This window comes from Scleropages formosus, chromosome 17, assembly GCF_900964775.1.
Source record: "Scleropages formosus chromosome 17, fSclFor1.1, whole genome shotgun sequence".
Taxonomy (NCBI): Eukaryota; Metazoa; Chordata; class Actinopteri; order Osteoglossiformes; family Osteoglossidae; genus Scleropages; species Scleropages formosus.
This window is the reverse complement of record NC_041822.1, coordinates 11,667,866-11,692,763: the sequence shown is the minus strand read 5'-3', so window position 1 is coordinate 11,692,763 and position 24,898 is coordinate 11,667,866. Positions and strand designations below refer to the sequence as shown.

The following is a 24,898-nucleotide window of genomic DNA, read 5'->3' as shown; positions in this document are numbered from 1 at the left end:
CGGGAAAACACAAAGGAAAGCTTTGGAAAACTCTTTGGAAATAAGAAGGGGAAGTATTTATCTTCTTCATGGAGAAAAACAAATCTGTCTTTTGAGAAAGAGTGCTAAACAAGCTACTGTCAAAGTTATTCTTTATACTCTAAAATAAATGACTAAGTTACAAAACCAGACAAACTACTTTTCTAAATCTACCTTGAAGTGATTCCTACCTTGCATTTTTGGTGAGGAAATTTACTTTATACAGCAAAAGATGTTGCATTAGTCGTAGACATGTCATTTATGTCCTTTAAGGATATGACATCATAGCAAATGGCCCAGCCAAATGAAGAAAAGGAAAACAATGAGAAACACTAATCAGGACTCCTCCACAATCCACTCTGCTTCGGTCTCTCTGTTCCAGGAACTGCTCTTACCACACAATTTTCACACCCTCGATAACTGAAAATGATACATATTTTGAAATATAATTTAAGCCAAAGACCATAAAAGAAGGAAGTGCGAGAAATACAGGTTTTGGCAGACTTTTAGAAGATGTTTCCAATGAAACACAGAAACACACAAGAGACCTGCCCAAACTGAAATTCTTTAGCTACAAAAAGGCCTAGAAGTAAGCCAGTATGGGTCTCCCCTTTGCTGTTCAAGGGAAAACAAGGGCAAGCACTTGAACAGACTTACACTGCCAGAAAGGAAGAGTAGACCATGCCATCCTAAAGATAAAAAAAAAAGACTGCTTTTAAGTCATGTAAAGTACATTAAAGCACATAAATATCAAAAAAGGAATTAAGAAGAAAAACTATACTCTGCAAAGAGTTGTATTTATGATACGATACACGGGGGGGGGGGGGGTCCTTTCATTTTGCACTAAGAAAACTGAGACGAAGGTAACATCACCTTAGAGGTCAGTGCTGAGGCTCCTAGGGGAAGTAGAGCCTTTAACCACTAATTCGTGGAAACACAGGTTTTTCACTCCTGTGGGTGTCTGCTGGGAAGTGGCACATAAACCATTTTATGAGGGCCTGGCTGCTGTGGGGCTCAAGGGCTATGCAGCCTCTTCTCATAGGGTGTGCATATATGTTTGGAAACACAGAGGAAACATTTCAGGCTCACAGCCAAATAAAATGATTTAACTTTATTTCTGCCATTTTAGATGGCAACTTTCTCCTTCCATATTAGTCTGACAGCTACAGAAAACAGTCATTCAGCATGCATTGTGTGCATTCTCAACTAAATCCCTTTTCCATGTTAAAATAACATTCTGCAAGGGTTGTAGAAAATTATAATCTGACACTTCTGGTAGGGGCCTCATATTCCAGAAAATGTTTGGAGTACAGTCCTATAAAGGATTTCCTTCAGTGGACAACTGAAGGTTCAGCTTGAATCCATCTACACTTTTCAGAAATGTTGTTTATAAAGTAAAGTAACTGTAAAATACTATTACACTGCACTTCCATGGTTAACAAATGATATGTCAGGGTCTAGGCAACAGATCATCAATCACAGCAATATATTATTATTATTATTATTATTATACTGAGCATCTCCCATAACTGCTTGAAAATACAAGCATGTGGCTTTCCACATACCTGGGACCTTTTGGAGCAGCTACTGTTCTAGTCCTGGCCTGCTCACACTGTGTCAATGTCCTCTGCCTGCAGTATAGACTGCTTGCTACACACTGGCACAGGCACAGGTGTGCACGACTCTTGCTGGCCACTAGGGGGCAGCAGCAGCCTGTAAGTGCTACCTTCTCTTGGGATCCTCTCTCATTAACAATTGATGGACAAGGGGGCTGCAGTAGTTTCAATGAATACAACATAAGAAGGCAGTCAGAGCAGCTCAGAGGAAGTCAAGACTTAGAAGAAAGAAAGAAGAATAACTGGAATGAATAAGGTGGCAAAAGGGCTGCCAATCTATTCCTGGAGCCCGTGGCGGGGGGAACTATGCCCTCCTTCAACTACGTATTCCATGAGCTCAGTCAGTAAGGTGTTGTGCCCTCCCATTCCACAAGGTACTGGACCTTGCCCTCAGGGGTGATGCGGCGTGCCAGCACCTGGTACTTCTCACCACAGGTGAGCCGACCAGCTGCACCAAAGTAGCTGGTGATGGATGACTTCAGGTGTGAGAGAGAAGAGTCGTCCTCGCTGATACTCTCGAAAGTGTGGCTGTCATTGGTGCTGTCCAGCGGCTCTGTGGTATCCTCAGCCTCCAGGGAACTCGGGCCCAACTCGTTCCCTGGCACCGCCCTCTTGGTGGCCAGTGGCGTGTAGCTGGAGGTGCGCAACTTCCGCTTCCGGCTGCCCACGTTCTTTCTGCCAACACAATTTCAACTGGTCTGAACCACATGTACCTGCTCAGCTTCAATGTTGCAAAGAAGCAAATCCAGCAGGAAGCAACCTTAGATATTGCCAGTCCAAAGTCAGTTTGAGTACCAGAAAGAGCTCTGTTGAACCATTGAAAGTGTCCTTTAAACTGAACTGCACCAGAAAAAGTTTAATGATCCAGCAGCATGAATGGGTTAAAAAAAAAAAAAAAAGTCACCTTGGATAAGCTTAGCTACAATAACCACGAGCAGGAAAATGCAGTTTTGTGAAGTCTGGAATGTGTAATCTGCCACATAAAAGCAGGGTTTGAACTGTTACCTAATGGGCAAACCTGCAGCTCCATGCTTATAATCACTACAGAATTTAGTGTGGTTTTTCCACTGTGCTGTTCCTTTCTTACTCAATACGTGATAGGCTATAGTCATCAAATAAATCATACAAAGATCATTGGTGTTCAGGTTCTGGCTGTGCACAAAAGTAAACAAAAACTTACAGCAGAATCAAGCTTGAATTCTTAATAGCCCACTCTAGCCAAACATAATTAAAAGATGTAAATGAACTTGCACCACCACAATAAACAACATAAATAATGTGAACTTAAAGGGTCTGCATTACAGCTCCACTTCAATGAGGAAAACCAGCCCCACCTGTAAGAAAAACAAACGATGCAATGCTCGTCACGCTGAAGCCGTGCAAACGACACTGCGACTCCACCCCATGTGTCTTTTACAATTCCTCTCCAAATGAATTTTACATGCAAGCGACAACACTGAGGAAGACCGCTCATTTCGTACGTCCAGCCTGTGGAGGATTTGTGTCTCTAACCCTCATCTCGCACAGCAGACCCCCAAGGCAGGGGTACGGGGAGGGTGCCATGGGGGCTTTCATCTGAAAACAAGCTCTGAACACTCCCATGTTGGGAGTACTAATTTGTGAAGTTATCAGGGGCCCTCAGGCACAGACACTTCAGCCACAATGGGGCACATGAAAGCGGAGGAGGAATGGGGCTGTGGGCCGCTCCTTTGATGTGCTCCTCGGCGGTGGCGCACGGCGGGAGCTGTTCCCTCCATTTCCACAGGGCTGCGTTGTCCTCCCCCGTAATCTCAGAACAGAATTCACACCTCACAAACATCTTTTTCTATTCATCTTTTTACGTCATGCTTTCTACAGTGTAGGGAGACTGCGATGAGAGTGTACATCTAAAGCCCCCAAACCAAGGAGCGAAACCTACAGGGAAGGCAGGAAGAGAATGGTCCTTAAACCCCAATGCAGGCCACCAAGGGGGCCAGCAGGTCAGGCAAGAAGAGAAAGAGCCCCTAGAAGCAAATTCCAAAAACTGGGCCTCTCTTCACAGCAGGAAATGAAACAACATTACTGCATTTATCCAAACGCGTCCAGCTCATACAACTTTCCCTCTGTCTTCTGGCTGCGGTCAAAAGATGCTGAGCATCTCTACACAACCCTTCAGGGGATCTTCCAAAAAGATGAGAAATGGCAGCCTATCACCTACACACCTACAGGTGCCCAAACAATAACCGTGAGCATAACAAACGTGTGCCGAAAGCTCTCGAGTAGTGCTGGCAAAAAGACGGAGAGAGGGATCTGAGAACACAGGTGACATTTTAATCGACTCATGCAGGCCCCAAGAAAATATTTGCTGCCCACTACGATAAAAAAATCTATATTCCCTCATCATACTTCCACTCGGCGTTGATGGCACTCTAGGGCCCCTCACTCATCAACGATGAGCTTATTTTGTGCTTTGCCTGCCAGCTTTGGATTGGAACACTGGTCTGAAGGAGGCAGTTGTGGAGGGTTTGAGAGAAATCACCTCTGCCAGCTAGTACTACCAACTTCTTCTTGTGTTTGGTTATTGATCACCCTGAAACACAACTCTAAGTAGCAAGGTGAAGGCAGAGCTCTATAAGGGAAAGAGAGAGACATGAGGGCGTTTTCCATAGCCTAAGAATCCCTTGGGCTGCTATTCTCCAAGGTCCTGGCCCCTTCTTCATCCCAGTGGTCTCCTAAAAACCCTGGTAGGCACAGACTGTGACCTTTAAATGACTTTCACTTCAAGACACTAGACACCACTGTCTTTCAGGGGCTTGGAAGCAGCTGACCTCAGATCCTCGTGTGAACTCCTTTAAGTGCACATGTGATTACACTGCACCATAGGAGATGATGTTGTTGGACTGGACCATACCGGAAGTCGTAGGACACGCTCGTGGTGGCTGATCCTGATGTACTGGCCGCATCTGTGGAGTCAAGATCCAGACTGAAAGTCCGTCCTGAACTGGTACTGTAGTGGAGGAGAGAAAGAAAAAAAATCTTAATCAGGCAAATCAAATTGGAAGCAAGCAAATAAATTTACACTTCAGCTGGTTTATACCTTTATGTACCTAGATACATACTGTATGCTGTGGATTACCTGAGGTCAGTACAGTGGCGCATTGGATCAGTCAGGAGTTTGCATGTTTTCCCAGTGTTTGCCCTGGGTTCCTCTGGGTGTTCTGGCTTCCTCCTACTATGTAAACATGTGTTTCAGGTGAACTGGTGACTCTAAATACCTTGTGATATGTGTATGTGTGAGGGAACAAGTGTGGGGTCCCATCCAGAGCGTATATTGCTTCACATTGCTTCATGCCTCGTTTCCAGGGTAGGTTCCAGACCACTAAGGCCCTGCACTGGACAAGCAGTTATTCATAAAGGATGGATGAATCAACAAATAAACACTATTAATCCCTTATTAAGGAAATTACAGGGAAACTTGAGAACATGAACTCAGGCATTCTACACAGCATGTTGACGGCTTTAACCGCTGCAGTACTGGACAGCTAATGAACACAGATTATCAGGGTTATAAAAAATGGGTAAAATAAATTGTAAAAACAGGAATTTGCTTTGGATTAACTGCCAGTAAAGCAATACGATAAAATATAAAATGGTTTTATTAATTTTAGAATTTAATTGACTTTAAGTGTTACAATAAGACACACTGACTCTTGTTGATGGGACAAATCCCAGGTCATGACCTCACACTGAACATTAGCTCCTGCCTTATTTGCTTTGCTGCCATAACACAGTTACTATTCCACTATCAGCGATCCGGCCACTGGGACACGCAACAATTTGTAATTTTTCTTGCTACTGGCCATCTCCACAGAAATATCGAGTTGAACAAGCTTCAGACAGACTCGGTCCTGAGAGGGCAGCCCTGGAGAACTCCCTTTTCCCTTCATCCGAGTGGGGCGAACGCCGTTTCCAGCCTGGCGCTTTCAGATAAAGGTCTCCCACAATGGCCGCTCCATGCTTGTTGGGGATTAGCACTGGTTGATCGCTCCCTGCTCTGGGCTTTCTTAGGCGATGCAGACCTGCTCCCAAGTCTCACTTTCCACCACTCACAACACAGTCCATTCCCTGTGCTTTCCTGCTCTCCCCAGTCCCATTAACAAAAGCATTTCCTTTTTCCCCATCTTCACCTATATAGTATGAGAGATCTTGCTGTATTATTCTGACAGAAATGTTTCAGAGCTGATAACCTTTACTAAATACCTTATTTTGCTTTTCATTTTGGCATTTTTGAGGAAAAAGGACTGACTCTTTAAAGAAAAATTTAACAGAAATTGAATGTATGAGAACTAGAGAAGAAGCGATGCGATTTAAAGAAACTGGAAAACCATCAGTCCTGCAGATCAACCCCTGTCGTGTCCATCGCCTGTCCACCAATCAATGTACACTAGCAATGTACCGAAATTTACTAAAGGTGCAAGTCTTCGCATTGTCGAGTATTCATATAAGTGTTGCTATTTTTACTTCTGAAAGAGGCCAACCCTGGCACCTGTGTTGCTAGGTAGGCTCCGGCTTGCCTTGACCCCGCTCAGGATAAGCGGTTGTTGACAATGGATGTGTGAGCTGACACTTTCCTCAAAAGTATCAATTCTGAGAAAGAACCTTGCTCAAGGGTACTACACAACGAAGAAGGATTCAAACCTGGGTCCTTCAATTGGAAGGCTATGCCTCTAACCACTACACCACCCTAAGGTCATTATGAAGAGATGTAAGTTTGTGGTTAAGAAGCTGAATGAGACTTAAAGTACATAAATGATTTAATAGGGTAAAACTTAATTCTCAAAGGCACAAACATCATTTGATCAGTCCATCCTTTACTCATTGTGCAGAAAGAAGTCTCCATAACTCATTTTCAGTGGGCAAAATTTAAAATGAAAACAAAAATGAACAAATATGAATTAAAAAAAAAAGTGTCTGTTATCAGTGGAGTTCAGTTATTTATTTCCTCTCCCATGTGGGAATCATGTTACACATACTCAGGTCCTTCTTCAGTTTGCTGTTGCCCTTTTGAAATATTTATCCCCACACCCCTCTGTGTTGGAAGGCTATTGTCTTTAAAGAGGTGGATTCATGGGACAATAACAACACTATAAATAAAGGATGTGATTCTGGGACCAAACTGGGATGGATGTCTAAGAGATGGTGAGTAATAACCTTTTGAATGCCTCAATGGCTCAAATGGTCTGTGCTCCTGGACTTCATACACTTGACCTAATAAATTCCTACAGACGTGGCTGTATTGCACTCCACTGACAAAGCCACCAAGGATTTTTCTGCCAAGTTGAACTTCTATGACATTGTTTTCCCTTAGCAGGGCCTTTATTCCGGGCCTTAGGATTTTTGACATTCATCAGTTTACACAGTTAATTATTAGTGCAGTTGGGCTACCAAGAAATACAAACAGCAACCATCCTCTCCTACTGAGACCTGAACCTGCAACCTTTTTGGTCACATGTCCAGTATTCTTTAAGTGTGGCACCCCACTGAAGCATATAAAAATCCAGCTGAAGGCCAGTTCCACATGTGGAGATTGTTATTTCCCAAAGCAGAAAACTGGCTCACTGTCAGGCTAAAATGAAAAACTCTCAGAGGCACTCACGTTCCATGGTGGAAAATGGAAACTTATAAAAAAGAAGAATACAGACCCAAAAAACTAGAGAGGAATGGCATTAACAGACCACCATTCAGTATTCCAGAGCTCTTACATCATTTTATTCTTTGAGGACACTTGTGTTTAATGGCCCGTGTGAGATGACCACGGATACAACCCTGCTATCATCTTTGGCTGTTAAAGGTGCATACCTTTCAAAATTCTCAACTGAGACCATTTTAGCCAATTAAGTAAAACCCACTTTACTGGGTACAGACAATAATATACCAGATGAAACAGAAATAAAAGAGCCTCTCTGCAGAATTCACTAAATGCCACCAACATATTATACATCATTCAGCTCTATGCCACCTGAAAGAAGTTTACTGCACAAACACCCCAGAGAAGCAGGTGTCTTACCTTTTCAAACTCTGCACCTCATCCAAGTCAAATATGCTGGCCATGTGGTGGTTGGCGCTCCAGGAAGTCGTCAGGTCATTCTACAGATAAGGACATACACAGCATGAATTGCGTGGCAGAACCGCTGCCATCATCACCCACTTTGTCAGCAATACTTTCACTTTCTGCTGATTTTTTCTGTTTCACTACAAAGTCTGTCAGCATTTTGACACAGCTGATGTTGAACTTGGACAAAGCCTAGGGTCCAAGCTGCCTGAGGGAGTGAGTCTGTTAAATGCTTTAGATCCTATTTTAAAAGAATATGAGGGTAGGGCTGAGGGGAAAGTCACTGAGGGGCAAGAGTCAGACACGCCGCAGGTTATCAGTGACACACAGAGGGAGGCTGACCGAGCAGGTGACAAGAGGCCTAGGATGGAGAGAGTGAACAGATACAATGCCAAGAGAGTGAAGTCACAGACAGTGATGCTGAAAACAGCATACAACTGCATGGCGTGGGGGGTCAGAGGTTTAATAAACAAACACTTGTGAGAGCCATACACTGAGAGACACCAGCAGGGAGGTGGCAAGGCAAACGGCAGTGGTAAAGTGGCTTGGCCAGACACAAGACATGAAGTCAGACTAAAAATAAAGCAGAAAGGGGAGAAGAAAAGCAAAAAAGACAAAGTAAATGGAGAACTCAGAGGACAAAGGCCCACTGACAAACCACTAACAGTTCTCCTCCCAGTCCTGCGGCTATCAGCACTAATCAGTCCAGAGCAGGGAAGGGGGACAACATCATACTGATGTCTCTCAAAAGCATGAAGGACAAGCTCACATTGGGAATGGCATCCTCCAGCAACCACTTGAAACGCTTCTTCTTCCTTCTCTTCTGGACCAGGAATTCTGGGGGGATTGAGCTGTTCCGGACACAGCAAGACAGAATTAGCACCCTGTGGCAGGTGGTCTGACTGGCATCACATCATGGTAAGGAAACTCCTGCTGTCAAACCAACCACTCAATTCAAAGTGCACTTACTCAGCACAGTTAGTTCCACACCAATTTCCCCGTTACTGATCGGATGACTAAAAGCCATCAAACAACACAGCAAAGGTGACAATCGTGGTAGTTTTTCTATAAACATTCAGAAAAACAGAATGAAGAGAGATCCGTATAGACCAAATGCTGTTTAACCTGCAGTGTCAGCAGTTATTCACCTGCAGCCTTCATCTTCTCATTTTTACTGCAGCTCCAGCCTTCACAATGTGATAATGCAGCATTAAATGACGAATTGACATAATCCAATGGTTGCAGGTCACTCCCATATGAATACGGTCTCAAATTTCATCTGCCCCCCCGTTTGCCTTCCGATTTTCCTTCCCTCACTGTTATGCCTCTCTTTGGTGCCCTGCAACCCTCTCTTTGAACTCTGGCCCCAGCTGAATGCAGACTGAACAGCAGTATTATAGAACCATGACCAACACACGCACGCATGCACGCCTGCTAGAGCTGCAACAGAATTGGCTGTGTGACATACATGGCGACATTACTAATCAACAAAAGAACGCATCTAGTGTCATGCCTCAGTCTTTGTTTGTATGAGCTTTGCATGGACTTCACTTGCCAGCTGAAATACTAGATAAGTAGTATCTATCCCCATAATATATACCATCCTTCCACTTGACAGTTTTGATAGGACTGTCATTTTCACAGACATGGGATGTTCATGTATAGCATTTACTCCTGGAGAAGATGAGCAATCTTTGTCGTCACCCAAGCAGCACTCCAGTGAAATGTGCTGGCAGGGGGGCACCTGTGATAATTACTCCCTCTGACTGAGCTAAAAGAGGCTGAATTGGAGCACTGTGTGTGACACAGAGAAACGGTTTTACACTCAGGCCCAGCAAGAGGCTGTGGGCTGACAACGCTGTGGGGATGTGCAATGAAAATGAACTACTTTGGTCACGCTGCCAAACCATTAAACATGACACACTGACATTTTTTCTTTTAATTATCTCAACACGATTCGCTGCTCACTTGTCGAAAACCCATTATGTGGCTAGCTGCATTAGAAATACAATTTTTGATGTATTTGACAGATGTGCTTGTGACCACATGATCAATCAATGCTGCTGCTGTTGTTGTTGTGAGGAGTCTTGGCCTACCTGTTCCTGCCTCGGCTGCTTTTGCAACCCTCCCGGCCCTTGCCGTTCTGTACCCTCTCGGGAAACAGCTTGGAGGGGGGGTTGGGGGGAACCCGTGTCCTCAAACGAAAGATACATTTTCTTTTTTTGATCTCCTTCCCACAGAGAAACCTAAAAACATATTTCAGAAAGCACTGAATAAAACCGACATGTCATCTACAGGAAAATGTCATTTCTATGTGCATCATTTACCAAATGGAGAAAAACTGAAAAGAAAGTAAGTAATTCTAAACAGTGGCTTCAATATCAGAATATTTCAGCGAAAACATATTTTAAGCAGTCATACTCTCTCTCTCATTTATATATATATATATATATATATATATATATATTTATATATGCATGCTTCAAAGTACCTATGTGAAACTGAAGCATGCAAACTTGTGCTGTTACCAACAATCCACATACCCCCCATGAGACTATACTCCTGAAATCCCCTTCAATAGTAGTGTGCTATGTTGCACCACCCTGTATGTTTAAAGGTAAACTGTTCATGTTCCATATCTTTACAAATAGAAGATATGCCCAAACTGTGCACTGAAAACATGTATTTTGATTAGCTAACACAATACACAGTTTAGGCAACTAATTAAGTTTATTATCGACTGAGGTAATATACCCTGTGGTTTACTTGTTTTTGCACATGCATGAATCTTATTAGTCTGTTTCAGCTCTATGAAACGCACCAAGTGCTCCAAATAACACAATCTATGGATATGGACTGTTTATTCTGGGAAAGTAAGGATTGTTTTTCTTCCATTTAAACAAAGATGTCATAGTACCAATGATACATTTATAGAACTGCATTAGTGGTCCATATACTTTCAAGCAGCTCTTTTCTGTGGTATGAATTTTAGGTGCAGCAGTCACTCCTAGCAACGCCTTTTTAGACAAAATATAGTAAAAGCCTCTGCCATCGTAACACTGCATTATGCTTATGTTTTATTGAGAGACAGGAGATTTGGCCTTACTTGCTTTTATAGTTGTTGAGAGCATCAATGAGGTACTGGCTTCTCTCCGACAGGGGAGTATTGGAAAGCTGTGGGAGGTTGTACAAGATGACTAAGGAACTAAAGAAAAGCTCTGAAGTACTTTGATGTCAAACAATGTGCTTTCTTTCAATTTGCTACACCCACTGAGCTTTCTATCAACATACCTTAGCAAGATTATCAAAAAGTACTAGATGACTTACAGGCTCAATGTCACTGACTGCAGTATTTGCCATAGCATTTTTCCCCACACAGACAAACACCATAGTCAGGCTGACCAAAACAAACTAATTGGTGACCACACTACAAGTTTATAAATACAATATGTAATAATAATGTAATATAAAGACAATGTTTAATAAGAGCAGGACACATGACCACAGCATTTTCCTACAAAACTATGGCAAACTTAGCAAGGTTTTTCTTCTAGAAATTCAAGATTTAAATCCTAATACATGTGCTATACATGAAAACAATGATAGATACATGCCATCTAATTAAAATTGTTTCATCCTTCAGTTTTAGCAGTTCTTCAAATGCATGCAGTCTGACAATTTTATATAGTAAATCATTCCTGGGTTAAGCTCCGGTCTTAAGAAGAATTTCACCTTTCCCAGCTGGAAGTGCTCCCAGTTGGTGGAGATGAAGTTGAGGATCTCCTCCAGCTCAAAGTACTTCTTCTTGCTCTGGACTCCCAGATTGTAGAGGGCAAGGTGCACCACATCCACCCTGAAAGAAAGCACGATCGCATTGCATTCGGAGGATAAACTAAAGCAAAAAGTGCCACTCAGCATTTTGACCATCCGCTGTCTGAGCTGGTGGGCTATGCTTTGTGTTTATTAATCCAAGTGCAGCTCCTGTAGCAACCCTCCATCTGCTGAACAGACCACCCTGTTTTCACACCTCTAACAGCCTCAGGTCTCAAACAAACTCTTTTCAATGAACTCTTACAGTTTCACACTAAAGTGCCTAAAAACAGGCTCTACCCACACACTCAGTCAAAACGGAGTCTGTGGCTCATCAAGAAGGAAGACGATGATGATGATGGTGATCACAAAGATAAGGAGTATTAAAAGATTTTTAAAAAATTACCATTACCACTGAAGTGATGCATCAAATGCTCTGTGACTGAAGCTGAGCAAGCTGATAAGCAGAATACTACATCATTTTCCATTTTACAGATAAGCACTAAAAATGCAGCGCTTGTACTTGCATTTTTCTTCTGCACATATCTGCTGTCGTAATTTATGATGTAGTTTAAGACTACAGAGAACTGGCAAAAGAGGTTGCCATCATTTCTTTAAAAAAACACTGCATTTAGCTGATGCGTTCCTCCAAAGCAGCTCACAAAATCAAAATTACTTACAATTATTTACACATTTATACAGCTGGGTAATCTTACTTGAGGTATTTAAGGTAAGCACCTTGCTCATGGTTACTACAGCTGGAAGTGGGATTTGAACCTGTAACCTTTGGGTCCAAAGGCAGTACCATTAACCACATCACTACCAGCTTCCCTATTATGGCAACAATTTGCATAAAACTGTTGTACACACTCTTCGAAAAGCTAGAGTGACACCACAAAGGGGTGTACACAAGGCTGTGCCACAGAGTATGTGCTGCTCAGGTATAGGTCAAAAGATTACAGCAAACAAGGTGTTTTTCTAGGCTAAAAAAGGGGCAGCCATCATCTTCACAACTCCAAGAAAAATGTAAGTAGACAGTACCACTTAAAGGATCAACACAGTTCACTTAACCAGCACTCATCTCCCATTTACCACTCAGCACTGCTCCAAAGTGTGTGCCTCCATCTCCAGCATCAAGGCTGTCCTGTGTATTTTTACAAAGATGAAGATGAGATGGCTGAGTTGGTTACTCACCATCTTAAAGCCAGGCGCTTTATGTATTCAACTCCTTTATTGCACACTGCACAGATGAAGAAGTAAAACCTGAAAAGATTTTGAAAAAACAGTTAACATGGGGGTGGGGTAGGGAAATATACTTTTTATTCAAAAATATCTGAAAAGGTGAAAAAGTCAGCAATTAACGCTCTTGTTAAATGTGACCAGGTCCGTTTATGTCAAATTTGTATGACTACGACATGACTCTTGCCCATATCTGTAACCTCAACAAACATGAAACTCTTTCGCTCATTAACACTGCATTGTGACCCAAAGCCCTGTAAGTGTCTGTATCTCTGAGCCTATGAGAAGAATCAGAGAAGTCAGGCAAAATGTGATGCTTTGGCTCCAATTTACATCTCATTTTTCTGTGATGCATCAAAGCCACTCTCATCCTGAAAATGCAGCTCTTCTCATTAAGTGGTGAAGACACTGGATCTTTTACCCCACAGCTTTTTTTGGAGAAATCAAAAAGCTTTTACCTTAGCTTTAATTCAAAATACTGTGAGCAAAAAAGGCACAAACACACACGCACAACTGACCTTGAACTCACCTTTTCCATTAACTGTAAAAAGTGTAAGTACAAATACACTGTACTAACTAGTGTATCTAAAGAAACAAATATAATGAAAGCAAGGGGAAAAAGTCTATGCAAAAATCCAACGTACTACAGCAAAGATTCTCATTATCAAGCAACCGCTAATGCTCCCCCTTGACATTTCTATACTTTTTACCTGTACGCAAGTACATACCGGTCTCCAAACATCATGGACTCCTGCAAACCCTGGATGCAAGCCTCGTGAAACCACTGCTGACATCGGAAGCACTGCAGCATCTTCAGGTACCACCTGTGCACAGCAGAGTTGAGAGGTGAAAGATCAGCACACCACAGTATATAGAGATGAACAGAGTTCTGCTGATGCAGTTTTGCCTGTGAAACCTACTAATGGGCTATGGGACTGAATCCCACTTACATTAAATACAACTGTATGTCCTCGTATATACACACACAACAAACTAACCCGGAATCAAGACTCACAGACAGTTATCTGTCGTCATGATACAGCCAAAACAAAATCAGTTTGCCTGCTGGACTTCCATGTATTGTTATGAGTTCCTAATACACCCACCCTAGTCCAGAAAAGTTATTTCTGTTATAGAGAAAACATTAAAAATCCATTTATGATCAACACTCAGAAGAATTTGCATATTTTCATGTTACTACTGTGAACTGCTTCTTGTTTTATTGACAACTTTTACTTTTTCCTCAGTAGGTGTTTGCATAATGGTAATACAGTTGGGCTAAGTTATTGCATTTCAGTACCAGTATATCATAAAAACCTGGTGGCAGTCTCAAAGGCTGCATGGGAACTGCAGTGCCACACAGAAATGAGAAAGAAGACTTCTCCAAGTTGCCACAACTGGGAGAAGAAGCTAATTACACCTTTGCTGAACTGCACCCAAAGTGAACGTTTCATTTTTATACTGCCAGCTAATGGACATTAAACAAACACTGAAAACATTACCTAGCTGGGCTGATTAATGCTCTACAAGACAAATCTAAGTCATAAACAGATCAATCTGGAGTTTGCTGAGAGAGAAAATGACACCAAGACAGAAAATGACACCCTTGATGATCCCCCACATATCTGGAAACTGTCAGATGGGCTAAAATTGAGAACTGTGTGGATTTAATATAGCAGCTCCAAAAATAGGAACTGACACACAGGATGTGTAGCAGCAAAGGCAGGACTCCTTCGTTTCCCTATCTGAAATGTTACATTAAGGAGTTTTAAATTACAAGTATTTGTTCTCAGCACTTACTCCCCCGGCCCCCCACAGTAGCAGTAACACTGCTGATGGTTTGTCCGGTGCAAAGAGTCCCACTCCAGCTCCTCTGGGTTGTAAGTCAACACTTGCTTCATGGCCTGTAAGGCTTTGGCTATAGGGCCCTTTTTCAAAGCACCTCCTTTCTGCATGGATAAAGAAACGTTTTGTGTCAACAGATCAGCCTATTTTGACAGGTCACATAGCAACTGCACATCTTATACTGAATCAACCATATTTGCTTACTTGCCCTGGATAAAGACATCAGCTGCTGCTTAGCTAGTGCTGTGATCAAAAGTAAAAACCACAATTTTATCAATTTATCAAGACAAATTTATAACTGGGGCCAATTTGACCGAAAGTCATCCTCCTTAACCATGATGTTATCCAATGAGGGACAGAAATCACAACTTACTATTCAACAATATAAAAGTATCTAAACAGAAATACCAATAACATAGAGTCAACTTTTAAATATCTCAGTATCTAGTGCACATAATCAAACTTCACATGCTCTAAGAAAATGTGTTTACCATTTATGATTCAGCAGACCCTACTTATCAGACATTGAAAAACATACAGTGCAAAAATCTTAAATACTGAATGCACAACGATGTCAGGATTTCAAAAAAAGAATGGTCTGAACTGGTAAAACTCACCCGCACAGCTAAGGCGAAGATACACTTTCGGCAGAACCAAGGGGACGAATCATGGAAGCTCTCTACCCGAGGCAGGTGGCACTGCTGGTGGTATCCTGACGGGACCAGAGGTTGCATTACCAGCAACCACTCAAACCTGACTGAATCCCATGCCTACTTATGCTGAAACTGTAGAGCATGAGACAGCCAGTATTCTCCATATGTGCACTCAGTCACTGTGCCACTCTTGCCTTACGAAAATTAATTAGTTACGAGTGTCAGCTCATTTTTCTTTATTTGTTCCCTCATCTGCTGTGAGTCTACAGCTGAGAAGCATAAATTATTTTCGTTAGATATTAAAACAGGTACAGACTTTTATAGCACAAAGGGAGGATAACTGTAATACAAGGCCAGGTCAGTTTTCCTCTCATCGACATCACATAGACAAAACTCAATGGTAATCAACATTTGCTGCACCCTTTGCCTCCCATCTGTCAGACTGAGCCAGTGAGTGGGGCCTTATAACTGAAGGAATAAGAGTTGCATCTTTAATGTACTGCGCATTCGATACAACCATGTCCTGCCACGACATGCATCTCTTCACAAGAGCACATTTTCCCTAGGCAGTGCTGAATGAAATATGAAATACCTGAGACATTCAATAACTACGCTACACTACAGAGATTTGGGTTTTTAATAAGGTCACAAGTAAAGGGATTAGTTGTGATTCTGTAAGGAGACTATGATTTGTATGTACCACTAAGTTCCAATTCCACACACATCAGTGTAAGAAAGTGACACATTTTCTCTTTCAGGCTTGCCTCAACCCACCTATACCGCATTTGCCGCAGATGAGGATCTTGTTGTCCAACATCAGTGTCATTCCAGAACACACATAACATTTGGGCTCCTCCCCTGGAACACCAGCTGAGCAAGAAGTTGAAACAAAAACAAAAAGAGAAGGGTTGAGCCAAGACAATAAGGCAGAACAGACCTAAAGAAATATTTTTACTTTAGTACACTGACTCCTCTATTTATGAACGGTCCAGTTACAAATTTTTGATGATACAAACATTTTCTTGTTTATTTATTTTAAATAACATTTTCTTCTCTTTTCTTTTTGTAAAATATCAGTTTGTAGAAGACAGAACATGAACTGTGTTTACACACAAATTCAATAAATATAATTAAAAGGCACCCAAACAGTAGAGGAGAATACTGCGTAAAACTAACTTTTAAGTTGGGGACAGCTGCTAGCGTAGTAGTAAGAGATACTGCCTTTGGATACAAAGGTAAAACATTTGATTCCCACTTATGGCTTTAGTACCCTTGAGCAAGTTACTTACCCTAAATTTCTCCAGTAAAATTACCCAGCTGTGTAAATGAGTAAGTAATTGTAACCTTAACACTGTAAGACGCTTTGGAGAAAAGCATCAGCAAAATGAATAAATAAGTTTTTTTTTTTTTTTTTTAAGTTTTAACTCTTCAACCCTCAAGTATATATTTTTAATTTATTAAAGGTAAATCCAAAATTTTTACAGAACCCAAACTGTGAAATATCTATGTTATTAAGCTTTTACTGGTTGCGTCTTCGGAATGAAAGTGGCATCAGGATTACAAATAAAAGAAGTTACAAACAGCTGCGGTCTTAAGGTTGACTGCAAATTGACAGCTTTGATTTCTTAAGGCTTATCAACTGATATTTACAACAACCGAACAACCTCAATCAGGGTGTATAAACTAAAAATTGTAATGGTGCTCTGGGGACCAGCCTAATGTAAATGAGTGTAAATAGTTGGTGTTAGTGTCCATTCTTGCAGATAGTCCTGCATTCCATTCCGATTGGTTGTCACATTACTGATGCTCTGTGTGCGCCTCTGCGGGTTCTACGGGTGACACCCTATCCATTGTGGGGAGTAGGGGGGCTCACAGTGACCTGGGGAACTCTAGCGTTCAGAAGGCTGGCACATACTGTCTCTTGTGCCTTTGTCAAGACTGCCACTGAAAGATATGTACGTGTTCAATAAAGAGCACTTTTCCAGTATCCTGTCTCCAGTAGCTCCATGGGGAGATCCTACAACATGCAAGTTTGTTCATATCTTCCACACCACTGCTACTGATAACACTCCGCGTATAGGAACTGATAATTCCACAAAGTTAAAATGGAGAACTTGTCTTAAAAACAAATTAAGGAAAAGCAGCAGAAAAACTGTTTTGTATTTTTACAAGTAGTGAATGTAAAGTTGTATTAACATGTTTGTGCTGTTACAGTACCATATTCCTCCACATAAACAACTTTAAAATTGTGCATTTAGTTCTCACATAAAAGGACAAAGACACTAAGTGTGTAAAACTTGCCAGCAACACAACTTCTGTACCTAGGAAAAAACTAAAAATAAAAACTCAGAAAACTACAAAGGTCACTGACAACAAAATAAGTATATTCCTAAACTCTGCAGGGAGACACAAAATGTAAAACAGTCCCATTTGATCCAAAAGTCTCCATCTGGTCAAAATTACCGAGAGGCAAACAAATGCATAAGGTTAGCAGATGAGTCAGACTTCTCAGCACATGACAAAGTTTTGTTTACTAAAGCATAAAAATGTATACATGAGGTGTACACTTACCATGCTGTATGTCTTTCCACAGGACCCAGAACTTGGAGTTGTCTTCAAAGGTGACAAAACAGCTCTGCTTGGAAGGACTCACCTGTTGGGATAGGTGAATATGTTGGAGGGATTATGAAATTCTCTCAGAACTATGGATTATAAAGAACTCATAATACTGGATCAAGAATTTTTAGAATTGCAGATGTGCAGTGTCAGCATTGTCAATTAGGGCTAATAGCTTAGTTATACTTTGTTCAAGTACTCAGAGCAGCTGCAGAGTCATGCAACTGAAACTTCTCAACAGATTCTTATCAAATTAACCTGCACTGCAGTGTCACCAAACCATGGAAGCTGCTGCTAAGTAAGCAGATGGACAGTACACAAAATAGGCAGGTGTGTATAGCAGGTAGCTCACTCTCTGAATCTTGCCCAGGTAGTACAGGCCATCAGACCAGCGGCAGAGGACATACTGCCCCTCGGTCAGTCTTGTCTCCAGGTCCATGAAGCTTCTGCCTCTGCTCTGAGGTGACTGCTTAGGCTCCAGCTGCTCACGTCCACCGGAGCAGTACACATCTCTGTAGGAGGCCTCCAACATGGTGGCGTGCATTCACACCTTCAGTTCCTGATGGAGAGACAGTTGGGTTTAATGTGGCGGAGCTCAACAAGCGCAGCGCTCAGGCAGAGGTACGGCATGAAACTCGGCTCTTGCCTCGTATGAATCTGTGGCATGCAAACATGTGTTACAGAAAAGTACAGTTGGGAAGAAACCAAAGTGAAAGAAAAAAAAAAAAAAAGCACACAAGCTGACTTTCTCATCTTATTTTCTCCTTCTGGTATGACTCACCGATCAAGAAGAAACACTGCACTCAGTTTAAAAAAAAAAAAGAAAAAGAAAAAAGAAAAAAAAAAAACCTTTCCAATGAAATGGAACATTGTATGAAAGATTATTTAATACGGGTTTAATGAAATGGTGGTGATCACAATCATGTCTATATTGTACAGCAACAAACAAGGGCCTGTCAGCTTTGAACTTTTGTTTTGTTTTTTTTTAGGTGTTCAGAGTATGAAAGCCAAGATGGTATGGAACATGAAATATGGTGACAGCAGGCAGTAGGAAGCAGTGTGTGTGACACAGGGGGGCAGTAGGAGGCAGTAGTAGGAGGTAGTGTGTGTGTGACAAGAGGCAGTAGGAGGCAGTGTGTGACAGGAGGCAAAGTAGGAGGCAGACCAGTCCAGACATTTCCACACTTTCAGGTTTTCTGTGTGAGACTCACCGGCTGAATCATATCAGAGCCTGTGTGACCGCAGCGCGAGAGCTCGCGGGATTTCACCACGCGCTTCTAACGGTAAATTACTCATTTGGAAACAGAGACTCCGCCGAACCACTAAATACGTTACTGAAAAAAGCGCTACGAGCACCTGGTTACTACTGCGGCAACATTTTATATGGAAGTACCGAATATTCACTGCTGACTAGCCTAGCGGCGGGATATTTATAAGTCAGAAAAGGCCAGCCAAGTCGTAAAAACAGGGACGCTATATATTTCATCCACCTCCGGTACACAATTAGCTTCCGCAGCTACGAACCGTCGAACGTGTAGCCTGACCGAGTCACTGTGTGATAGGCTGTAGCTGTGCGCGCGGGGAAAGCATAGAAGAGCAAAAACAGGGCTACAAACGCGTAGCGCAGGAGACCATGACACGTCGTAACCACCCTCAAATGAGTCCACACGCCAACTCAACTGCAATATGTGTGTTACGCTCCCCCGAAATTAAATTTAAAGTGGCCATTCAATTCCATCCAAGCAAAAGGTGGAGTTGTTCTCAGATTCTATGGCATGATGATTCACTGAAGACTCACGCTATTTTCATATGCGTGTGTGTTTATGCCCCATGCCATGTATGCGAAACTCAACGCCGGCGTGTCAACTCTTTCAAACTCTGACGGAGAGTGTGAGCAGCACGTCAGAATGTGGCCGTGAAGCGAGCCATGAAGAGCCGAATCCGGCGACTTGTTGGAGTGACTGGACACAGAGGCGCGCGCGCTCGAACAGACAGAGACAGCGAAAGGGGGGGGGGACCCAAACCAAAGTGAAGTTCTCGTTACACGTGAATTCCTAACTTACGCGGTTTAACTAAAAAATACCACCTTCGCTGCAAATATTACTGACACAAAACACTGAACTGACATGCAAAATAACTTTATGTATGAGTGACTAAGAGAACCTCCCAGGGCGTTCGTCCCCGATGAGGCGCCGCTGCTAACTAGCATGCTAACGCGGTGCAAGGCACGCTGCAGGTAGCTAGGCTGCTAGCTTCGCGGCAAACTGCTAACTAGTCACAGTGAACTAGCTTCACTCTCTTCAAATAAATGCGCAATGCGGCGTTTCCCCGTCCCACACTAGTGTACTGCTTTGAAAAGCCGCGGAAAAGCGATAAAACGGCATTTCCATTTGTGAGGCGCAAAGCGGAAAAAAGTTCCAGATTTATCAGCCGCCAAAGGAGAGGTGGGGAGTCGCGCGGCTAGCGGGAAAAGAGCACGAGAGCAGGCTATTCGCGTGGACTCACCGCTCCAACGCGTAGGCAAATCTACACCAACACTAACTTCACTCCTCTTGCATAATGTCCCATCAACTGTGCGTGAAGATACGGCCCGGCGGTGCCGCGGACGACAAACTTTCACACTGTGCAAGTCGCCATTTTTTTTTTTTACTTTTTCCCGCGAATCATTTACGTTTTGCTTATGTAATTAACATAACTCAATCAACATCATCATCATCGTCGCTACCATCATCACCACCACCATCGTCACGCAGGAAGTGAGAACCTCCTCCGAGGTCCCTCCGCTGTCCCACGTCACAGAGGCTCGAGCCAACACAGGGAAATGTCCCATTGCAGGTGGTGAAAAGTTTAATGTCACTGAGTTACACTGAGTCGTGGATGCATGAGTTCTCGTGTGGAAGTATAACCGAGTGCGAGTGTACGGCTAGAAATCCTGCACACAAGAAATCAATACAGCGTATTAAAAAGTGCTGCTCATGGTTAAAGAGCGATCATTATATGCATTATTATAATACCGGCCATTATTAAGAGTAATGTCCTTAGGAGGGGGCGTGTCCCCGCAATCTGTTGCGTAACAATTCTTCAGGTATTAGGAGGCCAAAACATACTGTACATCATTAGCGTTCAATGGAGTTAAACACATATTCTGTGGTTTTAGGGGGCATTAGCCTAGCTTGTTGGAATACGAATAGGCTACTGGGGAACAACCCAACCCAACCCCCATCTTACTGCTCATCTGTTAATTTTTTAAGTTTAATGGCTTAGCGCTCAAGCAAGCAAGCCCTGTTTTTTTTTTTCCCTCTATAATTCATTTTAATAGTATTGCTGATATTTTTGGTCCAATACCTGAAAAGTTGTTATTCCCGTGATCTCCCTGCATTTTTGTCTAAATTCTGCAGCATCCCAGCTGAAGATGTGGTCATGTTTATTTTGAACTGGTGCGAACTTATCCGCAGGATTCCGCGGGCTGCAGAAATCCAAATGCAAAACTTTCACTGACATCTCTTAGCTGCAGAGCAGTAATGGACCAGTTAAATATGCTGTAATGTGTATTTATAAATTGCAGAACTACTGCAGAGTGTGATCTGCCCAGCGGTTTCTGAAGTTTTCAGCAGGGGAAGCAAGGCAGTCTTATTGGTTTTGATGACGGTGGGATTGTGTCCTTCCACTCCACAGAGCAAAGTGAGAACTTGAAGCCTGTCAGAAGGTGTTGATGTTAAACTGCTGAAATTGTCCGTTGAAATGCTGACTGTAACTCAATAATAAACTCTCCCTCAACTTTATCCAGGATTAGTTTTCAGCAGTGTTAGCGTCCCAAATAAAATCTGGTGTGCGCGTACATCCGTAGTTCAACACAAGAACTCTTGAAATTTTCACCTACCCTTGGAAGGGTCAGTGTGACGTCTTCAATATTTATACAGGTTGGAGTAAGGTATGCTTTCTTACTTATTTATTTAGACCAGAAATTACCAAGCAATCTTCTATGATATGATGAAAATTACTGGTATATGAAAGAAACCATGTGAGAAGTACAAAAGTACACATTTTAAAGTAATTGTGCAAAATTGTGCAAATATTTGCAGAATTGAAACTCGTAGTAAAATATGAACTAAAATTGCTTTAAAAAAAAGAAAGTTCTTGACTAAAACACTGATTTGTCAGCTCTGACAAATTAATACAAAACAAAAAAACACTTTGTTCCATATTTACTATCATCTTACCTTTTTTCTTTTTATACCTTCCACATTGCAGAAAAAAAAAAAATAATTTTGCAGTTGATGACTTTCTGCAGGTACCCAGTGTTTTAATTGCCACCGTATTTTATGAATCACACCTTACATCTTTTGCATAACTTATCCAGGGTGTTATCATCTACATTCACTGTCCACCTCTACGTTGCTCCCCTCGCAGTATGTTTGTGTGCCCTCTTATCATCACTGTCCACAGCACGCTTTTGTGCAATTGTACAAATCTAAGCTTTCTCAGTGTCTCCTGCTCCCCCACTGAGCACTGGCACATTTCTTGAGCTTGAATTATTGTACTGTCAGAGTAAACACATTTTGGTTCAGAGCTGATGATGAGATTGTTTTAATGAATGAATTTGTGAAAGGTTGCCGTTCCCAAATGATCTTTTGTGAACATTTGATATTTACTAAGAAATATTACATAATATACTCGGTATTATAAGAAAAATAGAAAATTATTATTATAGATACTTTCAATATTAAATATTAAAAATACAAGAAAATATTATGAGGAAAAATAGGCAGTCATCTGGTTGAATCATTTAGGTGCTTAATGAGAAGTCTACCAAAAAAAACCCCTAAACTGCAAACATATAAGAAGACAAACAGAATGAGTACTTTCAGCTGGTATTGCTTACTTAGTGGAAAAGTAGAAAAGGAATGTTAGAGTGTAAATAGGTAAATAAACAATTCAAGCATAAATTCAGGGGTCAGTTTGACCCCTTACAGTTGTTGGGAGGAGTGAAAGAACTTCATCTTTGTTCCAGCCTCAGCATGTGACAAGCAATTTTAGGAAAAGCCAGAAAAAAAGGCATTTACGTAATTTAAAAGAAAGCTACAATTTTGATTTTTTCCTGTGAAGTAGGGGTCAATTTGACCCCAATGGTAATTCTAAATGAATATGCAATCATAGAAGTAGATTACAAAGAGTGTCTTGACTTATCTAGAATGTCTTGATAACATTAAAATTGACACTTTAAATTACAAACATAAAAAATGAACAATGAATATGCTTTAAATTACTTGAGATTAAATGGATATATTGAGTTAAAGGATAAGTAAAAGTTTCGCTGTGAATCCAAGCAATCCAGCGGTGAAGAATGGATTTAAATTATTGCCTGATTTACACTGCAGGTAAGGTGATTCCTATAAAAAATAATTTTGTCAATAAAGTCTGATTTGAGGTAAAGTGAAAACTTGTATACACCATATTCTTTGGGGACTACAAACAGTGTCCCCTGCTATCTTTATATTGAAAAAAGTGACCTTTCCTGTGTAGAGTTTTTTCATTTAATCAGTTATGACAAGAAGGATTATAGATTTATAATATTTCACTATTGTGTGAATGTAGTATTGTAGTATTGAATGTAGTACTGAATGTACACTGTACACTGTTATTTTAGATATTATTATCAATAATTATCCGACAGAAATTCTCAGTTACCCCATTCTTTCTTTAATCCTCTTTGCTCCAGTCGGAGCACAGGGCCTTCACTGCATGTTTCCATCGGGCTCTGTCCTGGGCTGCCAGCTTTGCCACTCCCTAGGACATCTTGATCTTCTTTAGCTCTGGCTGTAGGGTTCATCTCCACGTGAGTAGTGGCCCTTCTCTTCTTCGTTTTACCCTGTGGGTTCCAATCCAAGGCTTGCCTTGGAATGCTGGTCTCTTGTCTGTACAAGGTGTGCCCGACCCATTTCCATTTCCTTCTCTGGATTGTATTAACAATGGGCTGTTGCTTTGTCCTCTGCCAGAGCTCCTGGTTAGAAATTCGTTCTGGCCACTTGATGTGCAGGATCTGGCAGAGGCAGTTGTTTAGAAAAACTTGCAGCTTATGGTCCAGGCTCTTTGTGTGTCTCCAGGTCTTGGCCCCATATAGCAGCACTGACTTTACATTTGTGTTGAACACTTTCAGCTTGGAGTGCAGACTGAGGCTCCTGTTCCTCAACACTGGTCTGAGGGAAACAAAGGCTTTGTTGATCCTGGCTTGGACATCTTCGTCCATCCCTCCTGTCTTACTGATAACACTGCCAAGGACGGTCCCAAGCCCAGCTGCAAAAGGAGGAGGGTTGGGTGTGGGGCTATTAACCCCACACACACACACACACACACACACACACACACACACACACACACACACACTGGCAGAAGCCGCTCGTCCCGAGCAGGGTCACGGCGAGCCGAAGCCCGACCTGGCAACACAGGGCGCAAGGCTGGAGGGGGAGGGGACACACCCAGGATGGGACGCCAGCCCGCCACAAGGCACCCCAAGCGGGACTCGAGCCCTAGACCCACCAGAGAGCAGGATCTGGCCAAGGCTGCTGCGCCGCTGTGCCACCGCGCCCTGTGCTAGTAACCCCACCCCATAAAAATTTTATCGCTACAGAAACCAACTCTGAAATGTACCTAATTAGTGTTCCAATAATGGAGTAAGTGGGGGGTGCGGTGGTGCAGGGGGCTCAGCTGGTCCTCGCTGTGTGGCCGGCCTGGGGTTCGAGCCCTGCTTGGGGTGCCCTGCAACGGACTGGCATCCCTTCCTGCGTGTGTCTCCACCCCCCTCGGCCCTACGCCCTGCGATGCCAGGTGAGGCCCCGGCTTGCCACAACCCCACTTGGGACAAGCAGTTGTTGATGATGGATGGATCGATCGATGGATAATTGAGTGAATGAACAACTCTGTGGAATTAATGTAGCAATTAGTAGACATGGAATCTATATTATGTCTTGTGTTTTTATATGTTAATATAAATATATATATATATATATATA

General features: G+C 42.2%; 1 protein-coding gene across 1 annotated transcript; it reads right to left on the bottom strand.

The window, feature by feature from the left end:
• Nucleotides 1-844: 844 nt before the first annotated feature.
• phf19 (PHD finger protein 19) lies at nucleotides 845-21,007 on the bottom strand. Its single transcript, XM_018758951.2, has 15 exons — nucleotides 20,394-21,007; nucleotides 18,241-18,447; nucleotides 17,844-17,925; nucleotides 16,047-16,142; nucleotides 15,237-15,331; nucleotides 14,575-14,723; nucleotides 13,503-13,598; nucleotides 12,730-12,798; nucleotides 11,458-11,578; nucleotides 10,832-10,899; nucleotides 9,822-9,971; nucleotides 8,495-8,576; nucleotides 7,681-7,760; nucleotides 4,525-4,620; nucleotides 845-2,309 (listed from the first exon to the last, which is right to left on the bottom strand). Exons 2-15 carry the CDS (start codon nucleotides 18,430-18,432, stop codon nucleotides 1,976-1,978), a joined length of 1,710 nt encoding a protein of 569 aa, XP_018614467.1. The 5' UTR covers nucleotides 18,433-18,447; nucleotides 20,394-21,007; the 3' UTR covers nucleotides 845-1,975.
• Between the last annotated feature and the right edge of the window lie 3,891 nt (nucleotides 21,008-24,898).